The sequence below is a fragment of the Otolemur garnettii genome, unplaced genomic scaffold (genome assembly GCF_000181295.1).
Source record: "Otolemur garnettii isolate 467f Iridium unplaced genomic scaffold, OtoGar3 scaffold00062, whole genome shotgun sequence".
Classification (NCBI taxonomy): Eukaryota; Metazoa; Chordata; class Mammalia; order Primates; family Galagidae; genus Otolemur; species Otolemur garnettii.
The window spans coordinates 1,008,890-1,026,948 of NW_003852457.1; the positions used below are offsets into that span (position 1 = coordinate 1,008,890).

An 18,059-nucleotide genomic window follows, 5' to 3' on the forward strand; every position below is an offset into this window, starting at 1 on the left:
CCGGGCTGGGGATTCGAACCCGCCACCTCAGGTGTACGTGGCTGGCGCCTTAGCCGGTTGAGCCACAAGCGCCGAGCCCACAATTAAATTTTAAATCAGCACTAGAAACGAAGTTTAAGAGTTCTTAAAAATTTCAGCCAACTTTTAAGTACTGATGTATTAAACATGTAATAACTGCAAAATACTCAGAACTGAACAAAAACGAGAACGTCATATCAAACTGCAGGGCAGTTAAACTAGTATGTCAAAACACAAAAGAGAATGAAATGAAGCCTAAGGAAGAGCTAGAAAGGATGGAAAGAAGAGTGCTCGGGTCCTAGGAGCTTGGGCAGGCACAAGAAGGCTCCATGGTCTGCAGTGCCCGGCACCACTGCACCCACCCCAGCCGAGAATGGAAGGGGACACAGTAGAGAGTGAAGAAGGGGAAGAACTTTGAAAGGAGATAAACCAGGCAAGGCTCAAAGAAAAATAAAGGGAACACTTACCTCAGTATTAGGAACAAAAAAGGAACTCTAACTACAGAAAATTTGCTTGCTGTTTAAATCATAATGTGCTATTGTTAACAATTTTATGCCAATAAACTTGGAAACTTACATATATATGAATTTTTTGTCAAATTACATAAATAGCAAAATAACCAAAACCTGCTCAAAAGAGTAATCCAGTAGGCATTCTTAGAAGAGTCCCACCACAGAAGGTATCAGACACAGTTTTCTAGATAAGTTTTGCCAAACCTTCAAGAATAGAAAATATTGGGGTGGTCCCTGTCGCTTAAAGGAGTAGGGTGGCTCCATATGCCGGAGGTGGTGGGTTCAAACCCAGCCCCAGCCATAAAAGAATAGAAAATCTTAAAATGTGGCAGAGAATCATCTAGAGGCTAGCGGGCATGAGGGCAATTTACTAAGCTTATTATATGAGGGTGGTCCAGAGACCTTTACAGGCAAATCTCAGCAAATCTTCAAGGAACAATCTCATATGAAGTATTTCAGAGAATAGGGAGGGGGGGAAATTGCTAGTTCACATTATGAGGTCAGCCTGGTGGGACCAAGTATTGGCAAGTGGGCGCTATGCTGGAATCAGGGTTACGGACTGGCATCTGACCTGAGGACTCACTGCGTCCTGTAGTGCCTACAGGTGGCTAACAGGAGGGTCTGCAGTGTGGGCACATGCAGGGCACTTAGCCTGGTCCTTGGTGAACAGACATGAAAAAAAGTTCCGTGTGCTGTCAAGGGGAACACTGGCGGATGACCAAATTGGAATGTAGTTTAACTGCTAGGAATCTATCCTGAGACACTAAGTGCCTGGGTTCAAGATGTGTAAGAATTTATAGTATGTGGCTGAATGCCTGTAGTCCCAGCAACTCAGGAGGGAGGCTGAGGCAGGAGGATCACTTGAGCCCAGGAATTCAAGACCATCCTGGGCAACATATTGAGACCCTGTCTTAAAAATAAAGTAAATTTGAAGTTTTAATTAAATTGGCTGAGCGAGGTGGCTCGTGCCTGTAATCCTAGCACTCTGGGAGACCAAAGCAAGAGGATTGCCTGAGCTCAGTAGTTTGAGACCAGCCTGAGCCCCAGAGTAAGACTCTGTCTCTGCTAAAAATAGAAAAACTAGTTGGGTATTGTGGTGGGCACCTGTGGAGGCTGAGATAAGAGGATTGCTCGAGCCCACAAGTTTGGGATCTCTGTAGGCTGTGACACCATGGCCCTCTACCCAGGGCAATAGGGTGAGACTCTCCAAAAACCAAAAAAAATTAAACAAAATGAAAATCGTCTGTCCACTGACAGAAGAAAAGCTTGTGATGTGTTTGTACATTGGCATTTTATGCAGCAATGGAAATTAGTAACTATCAAATGGGTGCGTCTCACAAGTGTAACGTGGAGCAGAGAAGGCAAGTGCAGTGCGTGTGTGGGTCACAGTCTGCAGGGCGGGAGGTGCTGCTGGCGGCACTCGACGGAGTAGCAGGAATGGAGAAGTGTGTGGGGAGAGTAAAGTCTGTGTCTGCACTGGCCCCAGGGGCAGGAAGCAGAAGGACAGAGTCTAAAAGACAAAGGGGATCATTATTTCCAAATATTTTCTTTTAAAAACTGAAACTTTGAACAAAGGTTAATGAGAAGTAAAACAATAAACCTAAAAGGACAAAAGGGGAGTGCACTGGAGGTTCTTTTTTGTATGGATATTTGAGATGTTATGCATCTAAGACAGTCCATCAGGGGCTTTGGTGACTGAGTGGGGACGGGGCCCGCGGTGGCTTTGCTGCCATGGTGACACTGACTGTTCTTAGCTGACTTTCTGATCCAAGCTTATAAACTTATGATTCAGTTGTTTTATAGTTATCTTTATTGCCTGTGCCCCTCACCTCTTGGATGGTCTCTTAGGAGGCTGCCTTGTTCCTTTGGATGGTGGCCACTAGTCGTGACCTCTCAACTCCCCAGCTCTCTGCCTTGAGGGTCGGTGTGTTTATGCTGGGAGACTGTCAAGTGCCTGTCACCCAGTTTGGCTTTAGGATTCTATGTCCATCAAGATTTTTGTCTTGACCTCAGATAGCACCAGCAGTACTGAAGACCTCTTCAGGTGAAGCAGAATTGCCAGTGAAGAGAGGCTCACAGGCCGGGGAGGGGTGTGACAGGTAGCCCTGGCCCAGACAGAATGCTAGCCAGCTTAGCTTGGGTTGTTAGTACTGGTTGAATTTTACTTTGCCACTAAACAACCAAGTAAATGTATTAGTCATTTTAAAAGTTTCAGAATATAGTAGCCTCTGGCCAAGCCTCAGCTTGGCTGCCTGGTCTCCTGCTTGCTCTGCCCTGCTGTCCCCTGGCCATATCTAACGAGATGACTATTTGCTGAAGGTTGGGAAGAGTGGAAACATTCCAGCAGGCACGACTGTGGACACGAAGATCACCCACCCGACAGAGTTCGATTTTTACCTGTGCAGTCACGCAGGCATCCAGGTGAGCGCAGAGGGGCCCCTTTGGACAGAGTCCCAGACACCCACGGTGCTGTGCACACCCTTAGCCCTGGGCAGCATGCGGGCAGAGTGAGCAGCATAGCTGGGGCCCCAGTGAGGACTGATAGAAGGGTAAACAGAGAATGGGGAGATTCCAGGCTGTCCCTGGCACTGGGAAGGAAGGAGGCCCCAGTGTTGTGGTGTATGGTGGGGGTGCTCAGCCCTGGCCTCCTGAGGAGGCCTCAGTTAAGATGAGGCCCTTGAAGTGGCAGTCTGTGCCAAGGCCAGGGCACTTTGGTGGGAAGGGGGGTATTGTGGGGCTAGAGCCTAGTGAGCTAGAAGTTGAGATCTGAGCAGGAACGAGACCATTAGGGCTGCCACAGGGAGTGGTGGCAGGCAGGGGACCCCCCCAGGAAGCTTGTGCAGGTAGAGGGACACCAAGGGCTGACTCACATCCATTCAGGCAAACTTGGTGTGGTCAGCATGATTGCCGGGTGAGGCCAGGCTTTAGCCAGGCACTGGACATATGGAGGGGTTACTGTGTGGCTAGTTGTCACCTAAAGGCTCTCCTGGGCTCATAGTGAAGAGACCACATCTGGCCAAGGCTACTCCACCTCAGCACTGCCACAGGACCCCATTGTAGGAATTGAGCTGCTGGGCTTTGTACAGCCCAGAGACTCCTCGAGATGAGAGGATCCTTGGGTACATGGCCCTGCCTTCATAGGGGTCTCTTGGTTATTAAAAAGTGAGAAAGACTTAAATACCCCTCCCTGGAGGATTTTGTTCTCCAGTTAAGAGCATCTGTGAGCTTTGTATGGACTCTTAGAATTCCACTGAAATGCCGGAACCCCACATCATTGATGTGGCCCACGGAGAGGCTTGGAGCCATATCCAGCCCAACGGCTTTCCGTGCCACCAGAAAGATGAGAATGATGTTTGCATTTTGGAAGGGTATTAAAAAGAAAGAACACACAGCCTCAAGCTGCAAGGTTTTTACATCACTTGTTGGTGGACAATGTCCATGCCAGTGTGAGGTTGTCTGCTCCATCTGCTCCCTGGCTTCCCTCCTGGAAGCAGAGCCCTTGTCCTCCAGGGCATCCTGGGCAAACCCTTCTCCCCGAGTTTTCTGCCCAGGAACTTTTGGATGGGGGACTTCTCTGATATGTTTAAGGATGGGCCCGGGAGGTATCCTCAGCGACCCACATGGACAGATACCTTCATTGCCCCCGGCCCATGACCACCACCAGTTGAACACCAGGAAGTGGGTGCCAGTGCCTGGGAGTGTCCATCAGGGAGCAAGGACATTTTGTCTCCTCCTAGTACCAGTGGCCTCGGTGCAGGGTCAGACATGGGACAGGCGGCAGTACTGGGCCAGGCAAAGTAGGAGTGAGCAGGGCTCCTCAGGAGGAGCTGCCTCTGCAGTGGGCCTTGGAGGCCTGACAGGCTAACCAGCTCCTGCTGTACTCATGCAGTGCTCACGTGCAGACCCCACCGTGAGATTTTGCTGTTAGCACATAACTTATGTTGGAGAATTTTCTCCTTGCCATTAGTAAATCAAACATTGTAGGCTCAGCACCTGTAGCTCAGTGGTTACAGCGCCGGCCACAAACATCAGGGCTGGTGGGTTCGAACCCAGCCCAGGCCTGATAAGCAACAACAACAAAAATAGCTGAGGGCGGCACCTGTGGCTCAGTGGGTCGGGCACTGGCCCCATATACTGAGGGTGGCAGGTTCGAACCCGGCCTGGGGCCAAATTGCAACAAAAAAATAGCCGGGTATTCTGGCAGGTGCCTATAATCACGGCTACTTGAGAGGCCGAGGCAAGAGAATTGCTTAAGCCCAGGAACTGGAGGTTACATTGAGCTATAACGCCACAGCACTCTACCAAAGGTGACATAGTAGACAACTCCTCAAAATAAATAATAAATAAATAAAACTGGCTCAGTGCCTGTGGCTCAAGTGGCTAGGGCACCAGCCACATACACCTAAGGTGGCAGGTTCAAATCCAGGTTGGGCCCACCAAACAACGACGGCTGCAACCAAAAATAAATAAATAAATAAAATATTGTAGTAGACCTGGTATGTACAGATACGCTGCCCTTGATGGAGCCATTTTTTAATGTTGCTTTATCTCTGGATATGTCTGTGTGTGAGTAAACGTGTACACAGTTATATTTTACCAACAGGGAGCCGTTTAACATACATGGCTCTGATGCATCTTTGGTGATGTAAATGTCTTCTCTTCCAAGGCCTCAGGGCAGGGCTTGCTGTCTGATGCTCTGATCTACTTTTAGGGGACAAGCAGGCCTTCGCACTATCACGTCCTTTGGGATGACAATCGTTTCTCTTCCGATGAGCTGCAGATTCTAACCTACCAGCTGTGTCACACCTACGTGCGCTGCACACGCTCTGTGTCCATCCCCGCGCCAGCATACTACGCTCACCTGGTGGCCTTCCGGGCCAGGTACCACCTGGTAGATAAGGAGCATGACAGGTGAGTGGCATGCCTGCCCTCAAGGTCCTGGCTGGGCTGTTTCTGACACAAGCACTGACTCCTGGTCTTCTCGAAGAGCAAGCAGCAGGGCCACAGGGCTAGAGCTCACTGTGACACAGACAGCCCTGCCTGCCAGCATCTGCCGGGCCACTTGTTGGCTGTGTGACTGTCAGCAGGCTGCTCTTCCCTCCCCAAATGCCCTCTGTGTTACCCTAAGGTAGTTCTTCACATGCTGCCTTGTGGTGTGAGAAAGCGGCATGTTCTCACGCTCCCCTGTCTCTGTCCCTGCAGTGCTGAAGGAAGCCATACCTCTGGGCAGAGTAACGGGCGAGACCACCAAGCACTGGCCAAGGCGGTCCAGGTTCATCAGGACACTCTGCGCACTATGTACTTTGCTTGACATGTTTTAGTGTTTAGCGATTGTGTACCGAGTTGGATTCACATGAGACCAGCTACACTCAGACCAACTGATGGCCAGCCCTTCCGTGACAGCCAGCATCGAACATGAGACATCATTGGTTTTCTTAGATTCTCCATTTTCCAGAATGCCTTCCGTCCCAGATTTCAAACTTGGATTTTGAACTGCAGACCTGTATGAGACCCCAATGTCGTAGGAAATATGGTTTGCCAAAATCTATAAGCTGCTTATTAAAATAGAGTCCCATGTTTCCTGAAAATCTCCTAAAACCAGTCTATGAACTCAGGGCTTTAAAACATTTTTAATTTATTTGGTCATTCAATTTACTTATTTTTAACACATGATTCTCTATGAAATTGATGGGCTCAAACTAGCTATGAAGGTTCTCTGAGAGTAAAAGCAACATGAAAACACAATTGTGGTTTTAAAGCCTTGAACATTCTGATGTTGTCACTAAAGTTGATTTCCAGATGATGCTTGTGTGCTCCTGACATGGCTCACACAAGCTCTTTGGGACAGAGGGCAGGTGGCCGTGCTGAGGCGTCTGCAGGTGTCTTGCTCTGCTGCTGCTGGCCTCGCACACAGCCTGGGCTAAGGGGCAGTGGCAGGAGGTGGCCCTGTGTGTTTACAGCATTTACAGGTCCAGAGAGATTGGCAGACAAGTGCCATTTTAATAAAAATTTATTTAAAAAAAGAAAAAAGACAATATACCGACAGTCTAATCATAAGATTTGTCCTATAGGACTGTGACATTTATTTTCCAAAGTTTCTAAAGAATACGGGTCTGTGGTGATAAATACAGTACAATCCTTTTTCACTGTTAATGTCTTTAATGTAAGAGAAAAATATATATATATCTGGTTTGCAGTATTAATGTGATAGATAGATGCTGTTTTTCATTTACTTGACTACGGGGTGCTTCTTGTGATCTGTTTGGCATATTAAGAGTGTTTGGCGCCTGCAGAGTGGACCACGCCTGCGGTTCTTAGTGCTCAAGTACCAGAATATGCAACTGACTTAATGTGACAGCGACCGCCTCCCCCGGTGTAGATGTATAGCCTATACCTTCCAGAGGGACGAGTGTGCTCACCACAGTTGCTCGCCCCTCCCACCTCCCCATCCCCATCCCATGTTCTCAGTTGGTGAAGCACAAATGGAATTTATTCTTCTGTTGCTGGGAGCCAGGTTCGCGCATGGCAGGGTGCCTATCACAGGACTTGAGCACGGGCGACCGTCTGTGCAGCTCCTGTCGGGTGTGAGGCTGGCTGCCTGCAGAGCCCCTGCAGGGCATGGCCATGCTGCTGGCATCTGCACTGGGGGCCCTCAGGGTGGGTATGCCAATCTGAGAGCCATCACGGGCAGTTCTAAAGGATGACAACAGACAGCTCTATGATGAGTGGGCTTTTCGTCCTTGTACACAACTTTGGTAAGAATCAAATCCATGTTTCATGTAGAGATTGCGGGAAGGGGCTGGCCCTTCCCTAGGGCTGCTTCATGCTCTGTAGGTTTTGTCCCTCCTGCCACATCCCCTCCCCAGCCCTAGTGACATTTACCTCTGGCACTGCAGTGGGGTAAGGCCCAGTGGCGGGCCCCATGCAGAGTGAATGCCCACCTCTGCCTTCTTGTTGACCTGCTTTGCAGGTGGCGGGAGGGATGGTCAGTCCAGCTGCAAGAGCCCTGGGCACTCTGCCTGGATTCAAGGCAGTGACAAAGGGATGGCAGTTATTGTGAAGATTCACACTTGGAGCTCTGTGTGTGTGTGTACACGTGTGCGTGTGTTTGGGTGTGCGCAGGTGTCGTCTTAATGGCATTAGTCTCTTCTTGCTGTATCTTTTTTTAATCTTTTGAAGTGACAGAAGCCTCTGCTCTAAGAAACGTTGCAATTCCCTGTCGTTTTATTAGCAAGTGGCACTTTCTTCTCTTTTCAGAAGGATTCAAGTATACTCTTAGCTTAAATTACCAGCCGGATTCAAGCTAAAAGAGGGAATCTTTTGACTAACGAAGTTTTAAAATCTAAAATTAGGTTAGTTTTCAGCCATTTTTAGAGTCATCTGGAACATGTATCTCAAAGGTGTGTTTCTGCCATGGCAGTGCGGTTTCAGTTGTCTGGGGAATGGTGGTTCTTACCATACAGATTGGCAGGCCTGCCGCAAACCTCTTTAATAGATTGTCCAAGGCTTGGGCATAGCACCTGTGTTTTAAAAGATCACTGTAACCCTGGGCTTCCTGATCTGGGGCTTTCCCCAGTACTGAGGGGCCAGCCAGGGGGACTCCTCAGCCACGTAGGCAGGTTTTCAAAGTTGATACCCAGAAAAGAGTTCATGCTGGCAGAAAATTGGACCTATAAAAATTTTTTGTCCTTTTGAAGAAAAATTTTCTTTTTAGTGGGCCAAAGTACTTTTAGAAGGGTACTTTTATATAGCCCCATGCTTACTTTATAAAACTTTTAATACTAAAAATGTTACCATAGACCAAATGTATCGAGTTGGGTCGGCTGCATACCTTTGTACATGTCTGATGATTCAGAATTTAAATGGCTGTAGTTACAATTTCTCAGGTAAACAATTGTTTTCCCAAATTTCTACCAATCCCTCCATTATTAGGATGAATTTTGAGACAGCTTAAAATCTCAAAGTACAGTACGCTAAGTCCCAGCCTTGTTCACCAGGAAGCCAGTTCTGCCAAGCCAGAGCAGGGGTCCAAGGCAGCACCCTCTCTGCGCCTTCACTGCTTCCCCAGGGCACCGGGCCCATTCAGACTAGCGGGTGCCACTTGCTGGCTTTGTCCCCACCCCACTGTTAAGTAAGGTGTGCCTTGCTTTAAGCAAACTGAATGTGAAAATTATGACGTAGAAATCTGGGTTTATTTGAAAGAAAAACTGGGATTTATCTCTTTAGGAGAGGTCTCCCGATTAGATTCCTATACTGGACTTTTCCTAATATATTTTAAAATATTAGCTTTTTAAAAACCATTGAGGTACTCCCATCCCTTCATCACTATCTAGTACATTCTACAAGTTCTAATAAGTGATTCAAGAAACCCAGGGGAGCCATTTGAAGTTGTCATTCTGTATAAGAGCCCTTTGGTACTGCAAAGATGCCACACTCTGTTATCAATGTATCATAAGCTCGCATTTTCCTAATTTACATACATTTTGTAAAACTGGGCATAACCGTACTTTCAGAAAGGGATTGTTTTATTTGGGTTTTGGTTTTGTTTCAAGTACTTACTTCTGATCCTACATTTGAGGGCCTGCTTTTTCTTTTCAGGAGTGTGTGGCTTTTGGCAGTGTCCTCACACTCTGTTGCGTGGACTGGCCACGAGGGAGCTGCTGGCAGCAGGGGGCTCCGCTGTTTGAGGCTGGCCTGCACACTGCTCTACTCACGTTCCCTGTGATCAGATGGTCACTAGAAAGGACAGTTTATGTTCAGCTCCTATATGGGGTTGAGGGATGGTTTATTATTGTTGTTATATGTTATTTTTATTGTTGTTAAATGCAAATGTTGCTATTTATTTTTTGGCCCCTGCTCTGGTTTGATTTGGCCGCTGTGGATACTCTGGTGCATGTGATTCCTAACGGATATGATAGAAGTTATTTTCTGCAACTTTTATAAATTCCCTAATGTTCACCTTCAAGTTTGCCGGATGATTTATTTTTGAAAGCCACAAATGTAATTTTTCTGGATGAATTGTTTTTCTTAAATATGCAGCAATGTAATTTTACATTGATCTGCAGGGTGATTTAAATTTTATTTTTACAAGGCAGTTTTTCAGTCAAATTATATATTTGATACAATATGTTAAGGATGACCAGCCAAGTGTCATGCGGTGGGGACACCACCAGAATGTCTCGCGGGGCCTTTAGGGGCTGGGATGCTCCTCTTGGTTGCTTGTCATGGTAGCACTTGACATGTTTCATGAGCCTGCAGGAACTGGATGGATGGAGTCCTCCAACCTGACTTGACCTGTTGGATAGCTGAAAGGATTTTTCATGGGCATTTTCCTACACTAAACTAAGGCAGTTCCATTAGGAGGAGCTTTAGAAGTTGACATAGTCCAGACAGTGGACAATCCCAGTGGCCCAGACAAGCCATAAGAAATTTTCCTGTGACCTCTCTGACTCATCTCTCACGCTCATGAGAAAAGGAATGTACAATAAATAGAAACGAAAACTTCCTCAGTGTTCATACGCCTCACTTGCAAATTGCAAGTGTATTATTTATATTTTAAGCCCTTCCCCAAAGCAACCAAGAATATTCTTTCTAGCTGCGTGCCAGCAGTTCATCTGCTGTGGCGTTTTCCAGTGTAGACTTAGTGCACGTGTGACTTTGTAATGGAGGTGTCCATGTTACACACACACATGCGGACTCGTTTTTGTAAGGAAAATTTTCAACTCAAAATAATTGCACTGATTTTTTGACAACTTCTTTTTATTATGTCCAACTTTGCATCTGCTGTACTTGTTGAAATGATTGTAAATAGATTTATGGTTGAAGTGATGGTGTGAACACAATGTGTCGCTCTCTTCTCGTGGCACTTCCTGTGCCACAGTGCTGCCTGTTAGAGCCGTGCGGACTCCATTCTGTTCTTGTCTTTAGCCTGATGTCTGTTGACCGTTCATGAAGAACAAAGTAGCCTCATTTTCTTGTTTTTCTGAAAGGACATTTTCAATTTATTAAAAGCAGAATGTGCTCTCTTGATATCTGAAGATTTTATTTTAAAAGGAATAATTGTAAATCTTTTGAACACTTTTAGGTCTGTTTGACTCCTTGTTTGCCATGGCTCCCTGAAGTTTTTTCCGGTTCCGTCCAGGCTTTGACGGTTTGGATAAGGGGCGGCCATGTGCCCGTGTTACTAGAACATAATGGCCTCCTTTGCGTCTCTGCTCAGAAGTCACAAGCCAGGAGGTGTCAAGACCATCCTATCTGGCTGCACCCATAGATGCCAGAGAGACTGGAGGCACAGTGCTGTTCTCGTGTTCTTGTGATGTTGTGGGGCTGGGAGTGCCATGTGCAAGTCTGTCTGTGGTCAGGCTCCCCAGGGTCACAGAAAGGAAGTTTTGAACCCAGACCTGTCTTGTGTGTCAGTGTCACGTCTGTGCTGTGGCATGTGCCCTACTCATGCTTCTTTGGATGTGTTTTGCCATTTTATTGTCTAAAGCGAATGTATTGGCTTAGCCAAATCACTACAGAAGGTGGTTTCTAAATACCTTTTTGTTTAAAAACTGATGCAGATAAGGCTACCTCTGAATTCTCAATAGATTCATCATGTCTGCTCTTAAGCATAGCTGTCCACACTGAAAATAGCCAAAATTGTTGCCTGAATAAACTGAATTGTGAACATCTCTTTGTTCAGTTATGGCTTGAAAATTTGTGTGCCAGCCTGTGAGCTGTGGGCAGCGCCCTCTTCCTCCTCTGCTGTGTCAGGTGGACGAGGGACTCCTCAGCGCTGCCCAGCTCCGGGACCCTAGGATTCTGAGAGGCCAGCACAAATGAAATGGGAGGGCCTTTCCGCATGGGACAGCACCCTGTCCTCTCAGGTCAGCAGGAGCATCTCTACGCAGGGCTGCGTGTGGCAGAACCTTAAACAGCCTGTGTCCTGCCTGGCTTTTCCCTTTCCTGTTTAATAGAAGAAAGCACTTTTGGGTTTTTTTCTTTCTTTCTTTCTTTTTTTTTTGCTTTACCTGGGAATGGGTTGGAAGTGGCTTCCTCTGGTCTCTTCTCCCTTTTTATACGCTCTGTAAAATCACGAAGGTGCTTCAACACCAACTCTTGTACAAGTAGTATGTTTTAAATAGTCAGCGTGGCTTTAGAAGACACGCAGATTTGTTAGACCTTTGACTTTAGGGCTTTGAATTACTATCACTCCCCACTAAAAATGAACTGAGGGTTGAAAGTGAAGCATTCTGTTCAAATCCAGGGCCCTTTGAAAAGGACATAAGGTCCACAGCTGGCGTCCTGAAGCAGACCCTGCCACTAGGGGCACTGCAGATGCCTGACACTGACTCCTAGGAAGTCTGTCCTGGGCAAGCTGATGACTCTGAACACTCTCCCTGTAATTAACCACTTTGCTGTCAGAAATGTCACCCCCGCACACTGTACTGTGTACCGTGACCCCTGGCCGCCTCCATTCTCTGTAGGCCCCTTGTGTCCTCTCATCTTCAGAAGGTTCACATTCTCTCCAAAGCACCTCGGTTGGTTGACTCCTGAATTACAGACGTCTAGGGTTCTGGAGGAAAGTCTGTTCTCATGCTGGATGATCATCAGACATTGACTGGCCCAGAGGGGTTCAGCACATCATTACCTGGAAGGAATTGCCTTTAACTACTGTTTGGGTTTTGATGCTTTTTATGCTACATAGCATGCTTTAATTTAGAAAGAGCTAAGTGTCCTTTGCAGTCTTTCTAAGAATGTCTTGTAACTCTGCCATCATGCTGTTCTGCACATACAGACCACCCACGACGTATGGCCATTCAGGGTGGGTGCCCCCCGCCCCTCACTGCTTGGGTCCACTGGGTTGCTCTCGGGTTTCCAGCCAGAACCCGCCCAGGCTGTTGGAGAGGACGCTGCTCTCCTCCCTTCGGGGCTTTGAGCTTTGCACTCAGCTCTGCCTGTAAGCTTTTTACGCACATCTGCAGAAGACCCAGGTGGGCCCTTCTCATCATGCCTGCTTTTGTGAAAGATTGTCAAAGTAGGAGAACTGAAGATTCCTGGTGCTCTGGTGACACTTCCCTGTCTTATTGGCTGATGTGGCAAATTTCGATGTGTTAAGTTCTTAAGATGCCCCTGATGGCATGACTGAAGGGTTAAGGCCAATCCCCTTTGGGGGACAGTGAGAGGAGGCTGAGTTATCGCCTACTTTAAAACTTCCTTGGATTAAGTAGTTCAGAGTTAAAGCTAAAACACCAAATATTAACTCTTCCCCAAGTGTGTCCAGGAACTAGACTTTGAGGTCGTCCTCATTCAGTTCTTCCTACAGCTTCAAAGTCAGTAAAATTTGTGAGTTTATCCCTAGAATATACCTTGCCACTGGCCGGGAGGCGCAATGCAGATGGCTTACCAGGTCCAGGTGCTCGTGTGCGGAACCTGGGGCTCCTTCTTGGAACTCTGGAGATAGTGTGCACAATCTCGAGGGATGGGAGAGGGCAGGCCCCCTGTCCCAAGAAGCAGGTGGTGCCCGGGCCTTCCGGGGGTCTTGAGGGTGCCAGCCTGATTGTGTTCTGGAAGACCCAGTCTCAGACTCTGTGCCTTTAAAGTCCGGTCCTCACTGTCCTTTCAGAATCATGTCAGGCTGCATCTTTGCCGGGAGGTAAGCCTGTGCCATTCCCAGGTCAGTCGTTGCCTCCTGCCTTGGAAGCTCCTACCCTCTGCTCTTCAGCGAACTCGCGCTGTCGTGCACAGTCTAACCCACGGGTGATGCACTCGGTCTTACTGCAAAAAAATACTCAGTTCCAGTCACATCCTGACCAGTCCACCTCTGCTGGGATGTCAGGAGGTTGGTGCACAACCCAACTCTTAGGCAGTGGCCATGACCATCAGCAAAACCTGTTGGTTTTGTTCTCATAGTCACTCAACAAGAATATTATTGTAATGGAAGTAGATGTTTTAAAAGGAATTGGAATCATGTCTTTGTAAAATGCTTGTGAAGTCCTCAGACGTAAGGTGCTACTCAGTTCTCCCTTCCTTATTTTAGAATGCTTGTCGTTATTGCCGTTTTGTGACTTGGGGAAACTGCTTGCTTAGGTGTGGTGTCACCTCGAGCTGTGCACACAGGATTCCAGTTGTGATAGACCTAACATGCAATTGTTCTTTCTTTTTTCAAGCCAGGTATTGAGCAGTTTTTTGGCCAACACCCTTCCCTGTTAAGGGTGGTTTTGTTGGTTTTAAGTGGAAAATATACCCAGTACACTCATTTTTAAATCTATAGAAGACCCTTTTTACTTCTCTCAGCCCATCCTTCTCCCCAGACCCTCCGCTGTCTCAGAGGGGTGACATGTTTATTAACAATTTTAGTTCCTCTTCAAAGCCAAACAGACACACGTGACTCACATCTTTAAGTATATAGTTTAGCATTAACTGAAATCTCAGTCCTGAGTTTGGTGGATTTTAATGTAGTTGTCAAAGGTATGAATTCGTGTTTTATAACTGTAGAGGCAAGCAAGTTTTTATTTTTTAAAAAGTTGTAAGAGAATAATTGTAAGTTTCTGTGCAGCAAAGTGGCTAATTACTCATCAAATACAAGAAGAGAATGTAGTATATAAGTGCAGATTTTTCTTACCTCTGGTACACTGCAGATTACTTACCTAATATTGTATTGAGGGGTTTTAACCCTTAAGTTTTACCAATTTTTCTAGTTTTATTTTATTTTTATAAAATAACTGAAAAAGAACCAAAAATGAATTCAGAAGTTCCATAGGTGAGTTTTGCCCCTTTTTAATTTACCCCACAGTAAGACATTTTGAATCAAAATGTATTATGACCATTTAAAGTTTACTATTTTCTAAGAAGCTGAGCAGCTCGCAGGGCCTCGTTTCAGGTGGTGCCCGTGTGCGTCTGTGGCTCCTTTGTACCTGTGCAGTGCAGCTATGTGACGGCGTCTTGTGTTTGCAATATGGAAACCATGCAGTGCTGTTTTGTAAATTGCCAGTTCCTGTATAAACTATTATTTATATACCTTGGCCTCTCTGTATACGTTTTCATTTGCTACATGGATTGTAAAATTAACTATGAAATTATAGTACCTGCTAAATACAATTCTGAGGCTTCATGTCATTGTCTTTAGTTTAATCCCATGCTGTGTGTCTTGAGGATGTCCGATGCTTGCATGATACTAGGTGGTGATGCCACTTTAAATTAAGCCTTAATCAGATGTTAAATTTATAAGTTTCAGAGTATGCAAAAATACTAGGCAGAGTGAGTTTAAACTGTTCAGATCAAGATGCTATATCATAATTCAGCAAGTCTTTTCTTTGGAGTTAAAAAGGGAAGCATTCAGCGATACACCTCCCTCTCCCAGTCCTCCTCTCCTCCCCTCCCCCACTCTTCCCCTTCTCCCCCTCCCCTTGGTCTGTCTTGGCTTTTGCCATTGCTTGGTAAAAGTGGACCGTTGTGCTTTTCTGTGGCAGTCAGTCAAAAAGACCTGTTCTGAAAGTCTTGAGACATTTTCAGGGTTATTTTTAAATGTTTGGGTTTTTTCCCTTCCAGTCTGAGATTTATTATGGCTGATGGAGTGTGCGATTTTGGTGTGGGTCTTATTTGCAAACCTGCTCATGATCTAAGCTTTCTTCAGGTAGTGCCACCTGTCATTGTTTCTGCATATGATTAAAATGGATTTTTGTTTTTGTAAAAGCATCTTAAATTTAGAGATAAAATGGAGGGGACCCAGCTTTCTTCACAATGTGGATCTACCTCAGTTAAACAGTTGGGTGCTATTTACTAAGGCTGTCAAATTAAATTGGAAAAAGTAACCAAACAGTGAGATACAACTCCACATGAAACTTGAAATCGTCATTTCCGTTTATTTAATAATATTTTTATTTATTTTTGTGCCTTTATGTTGAACCCTAATGCATTAAAAAATCAGTACAAAATTAAATGTTTTATATCACAGGTGGAGAGAAAAGCTCAATTGTTCATGGAATTTTATAGGTTTCCCGCCCCCCCAGCCAACTCATATAATGTATTGGAATCCCAACCGCCCTCTTGTGAAGAGAAAAAAAATTTATGTCCAAGAGCAAATTAACATTTTATAAACAATAAATTCCAAACTCTTCTATGCATATATTTATAACTATCACTTCATTTCTGTGCCAGTGAAGGGGCGGCCAAAAAAACTCACAAGTCCTCCTACTGCTTTTCTGCCATTTATGTCCCCTCTTCCTCTGGCACATTTTCTAGGAGTTTATTTCATAAGCAGCGAGTGGACTGTTGTCCATCCCTCTCTCCTTACCCACTGCTGGGTGCTAGTGACCACACACAGAAAGGGAAAGGATGTGGCTGCTGCTGAACACAGAGCCATCCATCTCCACGGGTTAGGAGAACTCGGGCAGGTGAGGAAGGAGACGGGAGGCAGACGACTTCCCAAGCTTTTCTATTTGGCAGTTTACAATTCTAGACTTTTCCTACTATGGCAAGCTTTTTCTTACTTAAGTCTTTGGAGGTAACACAGTATTTTGGAGTCTTAAGAATTTGATTTTATACCAATAAGAAATAAAAATTAGAGATCTTTCCTGTAGTATATAGTTTTACTATTTTAAAGGGATCTCTGAATTTTACAAGAGAACCAACATTCCTTAGTGGCAGAACTTTGAAAGTTGATTTGGGAAGCTTTTAGCTTAAGGATCTCAAAAAAAAAAGGTGATTCTAGTTAAATGTTTTTAATTTTTTAACTTCCATCAGGTTAATACTTGAGCTATATTTTATAAAGCCTAGATCATCCTTTAGTATGCTGCATATAAAGATCAGCATTGTTGCACTTTCTCAGTAATAATAAATGCCCTGCAATTGGCTCGCCAGTAAGCATTTTGTTTTTAACCTAACAAGAGTACTTTGGGGCAAGAGATTACATTTATATAGGTACCTCAAAAAAAAAAAAAAAAAAAAGAACCTGAATATGCTGCATTTTATTTCTTTAGCTTTTACATGTAGCATTTTGTTTTGTTTTTGTTATTTTGTTTAGATATATGCTTTTTGGACCCCAAAAGACTGTTGCAAGAAAATTTAAAGTTAGTTTTGTAAAGATATAGTATCCTTTAAAAAAAAAAAAAACTTACTGCAATATCTGGTTCAAAGGTTGCCCTACATTAAAATAATACTTTACCCAGACACACCTGAGGAAAAGGATAGTATGTTTATAAGCAGACAATAATGTTCTGAATCCGTTCTGTTCATGCTGCTTTCTTAATATGTATCTCCATGTCATCAAGAGGTCGGATAACTTCTTTCTGTGCTCAAAGGTAAAAATCATGGCATCTTTAATTTTTTTTTTTAACCCAGACCTCAGAATATTGCCACTGAGTAAATAGCCTGATGCTAAATGCAGTGCTGAAATTAGGCAGCCCCACTAACTGGTCTTTCCAGAGGGCGGGTCTCCACACACCTTTATTCCTCAGTATTCACTCTAAACTGAACAGATGGGGAGTGGTCTTGATTGACAAGATAAAACTGGTGAAGAAAGCTAAATGCTGAGAGACTGAGCATCTATTGTCATGTTCAAGCTTAGCTGGGTCCTTTCAAGTTTGTTTTTACGGCTTACTAGGTTAAGTAGTTTGCACTATTTTTGCAATAAATTCATGGAAAACCTAACAGTTACTTGTTTTTGTTTCTTACTGTGTGTATATAAACTAATACTAAAAGTTTGGCATAGTGTTTTTTCACCTCCTTACATAACCCCTAACATGCACAGAATGCTGTAAATCTGATAAAATATGATGTGAATGATATTTTATAAAGTTATTTTGTATGGTGTCAATTTTGTTTTGCCTCATAGTATGTCAGCAAAAAATAAAATAAAATTCCTCATATTTACAGCTGCCTCTTCCAAGTCTATTTTATTTATTGGAGCACTTCCTGCAGCACAGGTTGGAGTCCATGTTTCCGAAGTGGAAACGTGCGTTCAGGGACGGAGGTCAGGCCCCATTCTGCAAACAGCAGGGCTGTGAAGGATGTCCTTGACAGAGCTAGGTGTTACTGAGGATTTAGCATGAGTTGGACGGGAGTGAGGACAGTGGGTGTTGCTACTCTTAGCAACCAGGAGGGAAGATGCAGTAAAAAGCCATTCACCTTAGCCGGGCATTGTGGCTGGCGCCTGTAGTCCCAGCTCTTTGGGAGGCTGAGGCAAGAGAAGCAACATAGTGAGACTCCGTCTCAAAAAAAAAAAAAAAAAAGGCCATTCAGCTGAGCCCCTGCCATGTGCAAGGCCCTAAGCTGGCCACACTTAGCCCCTGCTGTGGCTGGGTTTATACATCAGCCTGCTCTGAAATCCCAGAGGGCCTTATTTTGACTGGACTGTTTTTGACTTCCATCTGTAGGGAAAAGGGACAGTTCAATTAAGAAAGCCAAAAAAATTGCAGAAAACCCCTAGAATGTACATTTTTGCTAAAGCAGTCCAAGGTTTTATCTTCACTTAAAAATACTCTCTGACTAGCTCGGCACCCATAGCACAGTATTACGGCACCAGCCACATACACCAAGGTTGGAGGG

At 45.1% G+C, this 18,059-nt stretch overlaps 1 protein-coding gene across 1 annotated transcript in view; it reads left to right on the forward strand.

The window, feature by feature from the left end:
- AGO2 (argonaute 2, RISC catalytic component) overlaps positions 1–17,384 on the forward strand; it is a 61,897-nt gene extending 44,513 nt beyond the window's left edge. Inside the window, exons 16-18 of the mRNA XM_012807044.2 lie at positions 2,850–2,951; positions 5,242–5,441; positions 5,733–17,384. Of these exons, the coding sequence (XP_012662498.1) occupies positions 2,850–2,951; positions 5,242–5,441; positions 5,733–5,841 (411 nt within the window). The 3' untranslated portion in view covers positions 5,842–17,384. The remainder of the gene's footprint in view (positions 1–2,849; positions 2,952–5,241; positions 5,442–5,732) is intronic.
- Positions 17,385–18,059: the final 675 nt, after the last annotated feature.